At 46.2% G+C, this 10,812-nt stretch overlaps 1 protein-coding gene across 1 annotated transcript; it reads right to left on the bottom strand.

The window, feature by feature from the left end:
• Positions 1-4,147: 4,147 nt before the first annotated feature.
• LOC125536965 (glutamate decarboxylase 2-like) lies at positions 4,148-6,284 on the bottom strand. Its single transcript, XM_048700258.2, has 6 exons — positions 5,931-6,284; positions 5,633-5,833; positions 5,331-5,545; positions 4,986-5,239; positions 4,819-4,871; positions 4,148-4,729 (listed from the first exon to the last, which is right to left on the bottom strand). The coding sequence occupies exons 1-6, from the start codon at positions 6,219-6,221 to the stop codon at positions 4,244-4,246; spliced, it is 1,500 nt and encodes a 499-aa protein (XP_048556215.1). The 5' UTR covers positions 6,222-6,284; the 3' UTR covers positions 4,148-4,243.
• Between the last annotated feature and the right edge of the window lie 4,528 nt (positions 6,285-10,812).

Below are 10,812 nucleotides of genomic sequence, written 5' to 3'. Positions count from 1 at the left end.
CACATGGTTGCCATTGTATTTTTTGATCCCTTTTGGTTTATGGTTAGTAAGGGACTTTTGTTATATGCTTTGAGTAGTTTCATGCCATGCCTTGCTTTTCCATGATATGTTCCTGTAGCATCTTGTTATCTTGCTCTAAACATTGCTTCCTTATATTAAATCCTGACATGTTATTTTCACTAAGTCTGTGAACCTGATATCTTTTGCACTTTTGCTATGATTGTTTGAACCTGCTATTATGTGATTTAGCCGTAGCTCATTGTTCATCTTTTGTCAAGTATCTTGAGTGGATCACTGCCATATGCTTTGTTGCTATGTTAGAGTGCAGTAGCTTATCTTTCTTGATGCATTTAGATGGCGTCGTACTGTTAATCGCAGATTGGTGTCATTATTGTTTTGCTTGCCATTTGCAAACCGTGCATCCGACTCCGGTGATCTTTATATCGATTTCGACCGAAATCAACTCATCTTTCCAGTGGCACTCTTGATTTTACAAGTTGAGGCCTGGTTCAATCTTTTCCTTCCGAAACACGCATATGCATTGCATATCACATCCCACATATCATGCCATGTTTTGCATCATGTTGCTTGCGCATTGCACCATGGTTGATCGTGTTTCCCTTTGCTTGTGTTCTTGCTTTGGGTAGAGCCAGGAGACGAGTACGTGATCGAGGAATCCGTTGAGTACGCTTACGAGGATCAAGCTTACGTCAACTCGGAGAACTTTGCAGGCAAGATGACCATATCCTTGAAATCACTTCTATCTTTGCTTGCTGGTTGCTCGCTCTATTGCTACGCCTATACTACGATACCTACCACATGCTTTATTATGCCTCCCATATTGCCATGTAACCTCTAACCCACCTTGTCCTAGCAAACCATTGTTTGGCTATGTTACCGCTTTGCTCAGCCCCTCTTATAGCGTTGCTAGTTGCAGGTGAAGATTGGAGTTTGTTCCTTGTTGGACCATGTTTATTGTTGGGATATCACTATTATATCTTGCTTACTTTAATACACCTATATACTTGGTAAAGGGTGGAAGGCTCTGCCTTATGCCTGGTGTTTTGTTCCACTCTTGACGCCCTAATTTCTGTCATACCGGTGTTATATTCCTTGATTTTGCGTTCCTTACGCGGTTGGATTATAATGGGAACCCCTTGACAGTTCGCCTTGAATAAAACTCCTCCAGCAAGGTCCAACCTTGGTTTTACCATTTGCCACCTAGCCTTTTTCTCTTGGGTTTCGCGGACTCAAGGGTCATCTTTATTTTAAACCCCCGAGCCAGTGCTCCTCTGAGTGTTGGTCCAACTTGTCAGCCGCCGGTGGCCACCAGGGGCAACTCTAGGCTGGCCTACCGGAAGTTTGGACAATCCGGTGTGCCCTGAGAACGAGATATGTGCAGCTCCTATCAGGATTTGTCCGCACATTCAGGTGGCTTTGCTGGTTTAGTTTTACCATTGTCGAGATGTCTTGTAACCGGGATTCTGAGTCTGATCGGGTCGTCCTGGGAGAAGGAATATCCTTCATTGACCGTGAGAGTTTGTGATGAGCTAAGTTGGGACACCCCTGTAGGGATTTGAACTTTCGAAAGCCGTGCCCGCAATTATGGGCAGATGGGAATTTGTTAATGTCCGGTTATAGAAAACCTGAATACTTAACTTAATTAAAATGGATCAACAGCGTGTGAAGCTGTGATGGTCTCTTTTCGGCGGAGTCTGGGAAGAGAACACGGTCTCGTGTTATGCTTGAACGTAAGTAGTTCTAGGATCACTTCTTGATCATAGTTTCTCGACCGTGCCTTTTTTTTCTCTTCTCGCTCTCATTTGCGTATGTTAGCCACCATATATACTAGTGCTTGCTGCAGCTCCACCTCATACCTTTTACCTACCCATAAGCTTAAATAGTCTTGATCACGAGGGTGTGAGATTGCTGAGTCCCCATGACTCACAGATTACTTCCAAAACCAGATGCAAGGACCGATGATACCATTCCAGGAGATGCGACTGAGCTCAAGTGGGAGTTCGATGAGGACTCAGGACGATACTACGTTTCTTTTCCAAATGATCAGTAGTGGAGCCCAGTTGGGGCGATCGGGGACATTATGCATTTGGGGTTGTCTTTATTTTGGTTCCGTAGTCGGACCTTGATTGTATCTGGATGATTGTAATGCTATATTTATGTTATTGTGTGAAGTGGCGATTGTAAGCCAACTATGTACCTCTTTCTTATTCAGTACATGGGTTGTGTAAAGATTACTCCTCTTGCGACATAACCTACAATGCGGTTATGCCTCTAAGTCGTGCTCCGACACGTGGGAGATATAGCCGCATCGTGGGTGTTACAATATGTAAATAGCATGATAATTTACACACCGCAAACATGATAAGTAACATACAAATATCGTGATAACTTTGATCCTGAGAAAAAAGTTGTCGAAAACACCCCCCTGATATTTTTTGTGTCAATTACGTGATAATTTACTCACCACATTTTCGATAACTCACGTTCAAACACAATGATAACTTTTATCCGGGGGAATAGTAGTTGGAAAGATACCCCATTAATTTTTGTGTAAATAGCATGTGAATTTACAAACTGCAGACATGATAACTTATATGCAACACTGTGGTACATTTGACCTAAGGAAAGATGTTGAAAACATACCCCTAGTAAATTTTGTGTAAATAGCATGATGCTTTACTCACCGTAGATTTCATAGCTTACGTACGAACACCATGATAACTTTGACCTGGGAAAAAAACTGTTGTTGACAACATTTCGGGGTGGGGGAGAGGGCACCCCCGATAACTTCTATGTAAATAACATGGTAATATATGGACAACACAGATGATAATTCACGTACAAATCACGGTAACTTTGAATAGGGGTCCCGATAACTTCTGTGCAAACGACATGGTAATATATGTATAACAAAGCTGATAACTCAGGTACAATACCGTGGTAACTTATGACCACCGGAATAGAAGTTGTTGAAAAAGGATACTCCCGATAACTTCTGCCTAAATAGTATGGTAATATATGCACAACAGAGCTGATAACTCACGTACAAACACCGCGGTAAATTTGACTACATTTTTTTCTTTCAAAAAGACATAATCTCGATACCTTTTGGGTAAATAACATGGTAATACTAGACCACAGACTTGATAATTGACATAAAAATACCACAATAACTTTAATCCACGGAGAAGAAGTTGAAAAACACATCCTTAATAACTTCAGCGTAAATGTCATGGTATTTTATGCGTCATAGACCTAATCATACGTGGCTAATAGGTCGGCTCATGCACTGCATGATTCGGCACATACTAAACAGGTCTGCCCCGACACGACTTGCAAGTTTCCATTTTTATAAGTGAGTCATGTCATGTTGGCATGTGGACCTCACCTCTTGGCCCAGGCACAACATCGATCATAGACGGTGGATATTGGATAAATTACTTACAATACCATGGTAAATTTTGATCCAGGCAAAAAAGTAGTTGAAACATATCCCGGTAACTTCAATGTAAAACCATAATAAGTTACGTACTATAAGCATGATAGTTTATTTGGTCTAGGCGTGGTAACTTTTGGCCTGAAAAAAAAGTCGTCGAAACATATCAACATGGGATCTAGTTTCGAAGATCTCGCCGTGACGAATTTTTTACGTGAAAATGAATTTTGAATCGGAGCGACGGTTTGAGCTACAAAACATTTTAAAGTTCAAAATAGGGAGAATCTTTTACTGACATCATCTTCTTTATCTTTTACTCCCTCCGTTTCTAAATACTTGTCTTTCTAGAGGTTTTAATAAGTGACTACATTCGAAGCAAAATGAGTGAATATACACTCTAAAATATGTCTATATACATCCGTATGTGGTAACCATTTGAAATCTCTAGAAAGACAAATATTTAGAAACAAAGGGAGTAGTTTGCATGCATGCATGGACTCATTAGTCAAGGTTGGTTGCATGCGCTTTCTCCATCACCACGCATAGGACATTAGCTAGTAAGGTTGCATGCATGTGTGATTGGATAAGAAGGGGAAGGTGTTCGAATCTGTTGTTTATATTCGGACCAGTTAGGAAGTGAGCACAGTCCTTGACGTCATAATATAAGAACGTTTTGCAAGTTAAAACAACTTGAAAAATAAACTTATAATATGAAATGGAGGGAGTAATAATTTATAATTTATTCTGTAGCACAATCGGCAGGCGTCGCAGTCATCTGGCGGCAGATTAGCACACACCCTTCGTCTTCCCGGAAACAAGCGACACGCTCCTGTGACCGGACACCGCCTCCCTCTTGACGACCTTGACGGACGCCTCCTCCTTGGCGCTCCTGGCCGGACCGAGCTCGATGGTGAGCCTCATCTTGGGCACGGGGCCCTTGGCCGCCAGGTCCAGCTCGCTCAGCGCCATGCGCACGTGCGACAGGAACCTCTCGGCGAGCGGCCGGCCGAAGTCCTCCCGGACGACCACACGGAGCACCGTCATGTGCTCCAGGTTCGCCGGCATCGTGTACGCCGGCACGATCCACCCGAACCGGCGCAGGTTCGCCGACAGCTTGAACGCCAGCGAGCCGTCCCTGATGCCCCTGAAGGTGAAGGCCACCAGTGGCACGCCGTCTTCCTTGGAGATGACGTCGAAACGCCCCGTGCGCAGGAGCCCCTCCCGGAGCGTTCTGGCGCTCTCCATGCAGTTCTCCATCACATTCTTGTACCCCTGCACGCGGCGATACGAAACATATGACTGCTATTCTGTGCTCTGTAAATTAGTTAGCCTGAAGATTGGTCTGTTGATGAATTTTGTACCTCGAAACCTAGCCGAAGAAATTGGTAATATTGTGCGATGATTTGGCTGGACCCTGCACAATATCAAACATGTGAAACAATTCAAGAACGTGAAATCGAATTATAGAATCAAATCAGGGATTCTGTCTGTTGATCGGTTAATTTCTTGGACTAAAAAATGTTCGTGCCTTTGGAGAAGTTGAGCGTGAAGGTTGGCTGGTCGGCGCCGAGGTAGTTGATGTGGAAGATGAGCTCGTCGGGGAGATCCTCCTTGTTGCGCCATATCACCCATCCGACGCCGGGGTAGACGAGGCCGTACTTGTGGCCGCTGACGTTGATGCTCTTCACCAGCGGCAGCCGGAAGTCCCACTCCAGCTCGGGGTACAGGAACGGCGCGATGAACCCGCCGCTCGCCGCGTCCACGTGGATCGGGGTGTCCCACCTGCCAGCCACGTCATAATCATATATAAGTTCATAAAACAGGGATTGATGAAATTTCCGATGCACGGATTTGAGGATTTGAGCAAGCCGACCTTGTTCGCTTGTTCTTGGCGGCGAGGAGGTCGTTGAGGCGCTTGACGTCCTCGAACTCGCCGGTGAGGGTGGAGCCGAGGATGGCGGCGACGCAGATGGTGTTCTCGTCCACCATCTCCACGGCCTTGTCCGGGTCCATCACGTAGCACCCTTCGCTCAGCTTCACCTCCTTGAGCTCCACCTCGAAGTAGCGCGCGAACTTCTCCCAGCACACCTGCATCACAGAGCAGAACATGTTACTTATGATCCAACTCTGTCTTACTTGATGAAGCAAATGTACGCGCGTTATCTATGGTGTTACCTGAACATTGGCTCCCGTGACAATGTTGGGCTTGTCGTATGGCTTCCCCTCCGCCTTCCGCCGGTTCTGCCAGCGCCGCTTGAACGCCAGGCCGGCGAGCATTATTGCCTCCGAGGACCCGACCGTGCCGACCCCGACGGCAGTCTCGCCGGCGCCTACCGGCGCGTTGAACAGCCGCGCTATGATGTTCACGCACCGGTTCTGCGCACAGACAGCGTTGTTGATCAATCCGAACCGGACACGTACGAAGGGTCAGACGGAAAGAAAACACATATCGGAATGCCACTAGCTAGCTTGCCTGGAGCTCGGTGGTGACGGGGTACTCGTCCATGTCGGCGTAGTTCTTGTTCATGCCCTCGAGGATGAGCCGGTCGCACTCGGGCTCCATCCAGGTGGTGACGAAGGACGCCAGGTTCAGCCGCGGGCTGCCGTCCAGCAGCAGCTCGTCGTGGATGATCTGGTACGCCGCGTCCTTGGAGATCGACCTCGCCCCGAGCTCGTAGCTCGGGACCGGCTCCTGCACGTACCTCGACGCGAACACGGCGGCCGACGCGGCCGCCTCGTCGCTCTGAACATGCGTCAGAACCATGCCTGTAGCTCCGTGTCAGGCGAGTCCTTTCTTATTTCCCTCTGAACACAGTTCTTAGGCAACACGAACCATATATATACAGGAGGGTTAACCTGGAATGTTGATTTCTTGTGCTTTGCTTGCCACATGTTGGTTTTGGCTGCCCGGCGACTCTGCTTCGCCCCCAAGTTGAGTCCTTGCTTCCTTGTTGCTGCAATGCGGCTGCTTTACTTGATGTCAGCTTCGATTCTTTTTGTGGGATCTCTGTTGCTTCCCACTGCTGCTCAAGTATTCCTTAATTGCTCCTGCGTAGCAGGTTTGTAACTATTCGATTGTTATTCAAAGATGACCGAGAATATATGGGCTGCCATTTGTTCGATCCTCCAGTGATGTGGGGCTTTGTCACGATTCACCACCATGTTCGGGTTAGGCCCGGAGAATGGGACTTGGGAGTTTCTGCCCGAGCTCAAAACCACCTCGTGAATAGCAAAATAAAAAAAAAGTAATATTTTTTAGAAAAACTATTTCTTTTGGCAACAAACATGGTTGAATGTTCTACATACATGCAAATTTCCATGAAGAAAAATACTACTAATGCTCTGAGCGGAAACAAAGGAAATCGATGCCTCAAAAACTTATTTTCGAAAGCATTTTGTAGTGTTCATTTAGTTTCTTTTCCAGACCTCCACGAATATGATTTCATCATGAAAATTCTCAGGAATGAAGAAAACAAAGCAATGTTTATTGTTAAAAAATCAGGATTTTTATTATTATTTTATTGTTCATAACGGAGCATTTGAGCTTAGAATTAGAAGGATATTTTAGCGGAGAATGTGTTTATTAGTCTGTTCTCGTACTTGGGTTTAGTCTGAGCAATCCCTAAAACTGGCCTAAGCACACAGTGCGGAAAATAATTTTGTATTGAAAATTAATCACTTCAGCTTTGCGTCTTCAATTTATCTTCTATAACTAAATAGCTAGCCCCCGCTAATAACTATTTAAAAACACTACAAGTATGTCAAACTATCACCCTAAATAAACTTTAGAAATTCATTGCGAGGGTGCATGTGTTCTTCGTAACCAGTTTTCTTCTCCCACACTTCTGTTCCTATGCTTGCCCCATACATAACCTAGCGCCATGAGGACTGAATGAACCTAGCGCCGCCGCCTCCAATCTATCAGATCTCATCCATAATTGGGCAATCCCTATCACAACTCATCGCTGGTATCCCCTATCATCTACCCTCCTTGCCGCCTCCGGAGGCTACTGACGGTTAAGCCGTGCGTCCACAATGGATGGGGGCAGTGGGCTGTTATGCGTGAGGACGACGACCTCTGGAAGGTACAACAAGGGCTTAAATCTGATGTATGCTTCGTGTTCCTGGTCGCATAGGTGGCAAAGGCGTCGACGACGCCTAGAGGTGGCAAAATTTTGTGTTTTGACCCTTTTGAAGAAGTTCTTCGAGATCTGACCCTTGTTTGCAAATTTTTTGGGATCTGACCCTTTTCCTACCGCCAAGGGGCATGGCGGTAGGGTATAACAGCCTACCGCCGACGTCCCTGGCGGTAGGGTTGCACGCCCTATCGCAAAAAAATTCTAAGTTTCAGACACAATGCGTGTGCGCACCTACTGCCGGGCACCTTGGCAGTAGGGTTACACATGCTACCGCCATCCCTTGTGGCGGTAGGGATGCGTTGCGCTGACGTGGTCAAGTTCCTTACCGCGAGGGGTGTCGGTGTCAAAACCGGCCGATCTCGGGTAAGGGGTCCCGAATTGTGCGTCTGAGGATCGAAGGGAACAGGAGACGAGGGTGACACGATGTTTACCCAGGTTCGGGCCCTCTTAATGGAGGTAAAACCCTACGTCCTTCTTGATTGTATTTGATGAGTATAGGAGTTATAAGAGTTGATCTACCTCGAGATCGTAATGGCTAAACCCTAGATGTCTAGCCTATGTGATTTGTTCTTAGCCTCTATGGACTAAACCCTCCAGTTTATATAGACACCGGAGGGGTATAGAGTTGTACAGAGTCGGTTTACAGATAAAGGAAATAATACATCCGAACACTAAGCTTGCCATCGACGCAAAGGAGAGTCTCATCCGGACACAGGGGGAAGGTTTTCTCCCTTGTATCTTCACGGCCCACCAGTCTGGCCCATATCAATTTGTCCGGACACCCGAGGACCCTTTAGTCCAGGACTCCCTCAGTAGCCCCCGAACCAGTCTTCAATGACGATGTATTCGGCTCGTTGATTGTCTTCGGCATTGCAAGGCGGGTTCCTTCTCAGCATATAAAGTAGTCGCTTGAACAAAAGATCTGTACCCGGCTCCGCATTATAGCTACAACCTTAAACCACAAGGGCATAATGTTTAATAAAGCATATCTTTTGACAGCTTTTTCGGTGAAACATTACGTCTGGCCTTTTTATTATTTCTAACCGTTATTGGCCTCCCGCTTCGTGTTTCGAGGCGTGGCCTTCATTGACACGTCTTATCAAAGCAGAGATCGTGCCCCCTTATTACGGGATTTTCATCAATACGGGTGTGGGGTAACCCAACCGTGTCGTTCGCGCGACCCCTTGGCAATAGGCAAGGTTTAAGGCTAGTGGGGGGGGGGGTGCTTGATATTCACTGCCTATATAAGCATATAACGATCCATTCTTTACCCCACGCCTTCTTCCTTCCTCAGCCTTCCTGTCCTTGAGCCCCAACGCCTAAGCTTTCAGCCTTTCCCACCACCCGACTCTCCCAGCCTTTCCCACCACCCGACTCTCCCAGCCATGTCCGGATCCGGTTCACATGGCAAGTGGGTGGCTGATACGTCTCCAACGTATCTATAATTTTTGATTGCTCCATGCTATGTTATCTACTGTTTTGCGCAATATTGGGCTTTATTATCCACTTTTATATTATTTTTGGGACTAACCTATTAACCGGAGGCCCAGCCCAGATTTGCTGTTTTTTGCCTATTTCAGTGTTTCGAAGAAAAAGAATATCAAACGGAGTCGAAATGGAACGAAATCAACTGGAGAAGTTATTTTTGGAAGGAAAGCTACCGGATGGACTTGGACCCCACGTCAGGAGCCAAGGGAGGTGCTCACGAGGGTGGGGAGAGCGCCCCCTGCCTCGTGGGGCCCCCGAAGCTCCACCGACATACTTCCTGCACCCATATATACTCACATACCCTAAAACTTCCAGAACACACGATAGATCGGGAGTTCCGCCGCCAGAAGCCTCCGTAGCCACCGAAAACCAATCTAGACCCGTTCCGGCACCCTGCCGGAGTGGGCAATCCTTCTCCGGTGGCCATCTTCATCATCCCGGTGCTCTCCATGACGAGGAGGGAGTAGTTCTCCCTCGGGGCTGAGGGTATGTACCAGTAGCTATGTGTTTGACCTCTCTCTCTCTCTCTCGTGTTCTTGAGGTGATATTGATGTATTGCGAGCTTTGCTATTATAGTTGGATCTTATGATGTTTTCTCCCCCCTCTACTCTCTTGTAATGGATTGAGTTTCCCTTTGAAGTTATCTTATTGGATTGAGTCTCTAAAGATTTGAGAACACTTGATGTATGTCTTGCCGTGCGTATCTGTGGTGACAATGGGATACCACGTGATTCACTTGACGTATGTTTTGGTGATCAACTTGCGGGTTCCGCCCATGAACCTATGCATAGGGGTTGGCACACATTTTCGTCATGATTCTCCAGTAGGAACTTTGGGGCACTCTTTGAGGTTCTATGTGTTGGTTGAATAGATGAATCTGAGATTCTGTGATGCATATCGTATAATCATACCCACAGATACTTGAGGTGACATTGGAGTATCTAGGTGACATTAGGGTTTTGGTTGATTTATGTCTTAAGGTGTTATTCTAGTACGAACTCTAGGGCTGTTTGTGACACTTATAGGAATAGCCCAACGGATTGATTGGAAAGAATAACTTTGAGGTGGTTTCGTACCCTACCATAATCTCTTCGTTCGTTCTCCGCTATTAGTGGCTTTGGAGTGACTCTTTGTTGCATGTTGAGGGATAGTTATGTGATCCAATTATGTTATTATTGTTGAGAGGACTTACACTAGTGAAAGTATGAACCCTAGGCCTTGTTTCCTATCATTGCAATACCGTTTACGCTCACTTTTATCATTAGTTACCTTGCTGTTTTTATATTTTCAGATTACAAAAACTATTATCTACTATCCATATACCACTTGTATCACCATCTCTTCGCCGAAATAGTGCACCTATACAATTTACCATTGTATTGGGTGTGTTGGGGACACAAGAGACTCTTTGTTTTTTGGTTGCAGGGTTGCTTGAGAGAGACTGAGGGAGTCCTGGATTAGGGGGTGTCCGGATAGCCGGACTATAACCTTTGACCGGACTCTCGGACTATGAAGATACAAGATTGAAGACTTCGTCCCGTGTTCGGATGGGACTTTCCTTGGCTTGGAAGGCAAGCTTGGCAATACGGATATGTAGATCTCCTCCCATTGTAACCGAATCTGTGTAACCCTAGCCCTCTCCGGAGTCTATATAAATCGGAGGGTTTTAGTCCATAGGACAAACAACAATCATACCATAGGCTAGCTTCTAGGGTTTAGCCTCGTTGA

This window comes from Triticum urartu, chromosome 2A (genome assembly GCF_056163025.1).
Source record: "Triticum urartu cultivar PI428250 chromosome 2A, HENAU_Tu73, whole genome shotgun sequence".
In the NCBI taxonomy this organism is placed as follows: Eukaryota; Viridiplantae; Streptophyta; class Magnoliopsida; order Poales; family Poaceae; genus Triticum; species Triticum urartu.
This window is presented reverse-complemented; position numbering and strand designations above follow the sequence as displayed.

Excerpts from the sequence above, each read along its gene's own strand:
- LOC125536965 (XM_048700258.2), bottom strand. The coding sequence starts at position 6,221 with ATGGTTCTGACGCATGTTCAGAGCGACGAGGCGGCCGCGTCGGCCGCC. Across the intron at positions 5,546-5,632 it reads TCACGGGAGCCAATGTTCAG|GTGTGCTGGGAGAAGTTCGC; the intron begins GTAACACCATAG and ends TCTGTGATGCAG. Across the intron at positions 4,730-4,818 it reads TTCTTCGGCTAGGTTTCGAG|GGGTACAAGAATGTGATGGA; the intron begins GTACAAAATTCA and ends CGCCGCGTGCAG.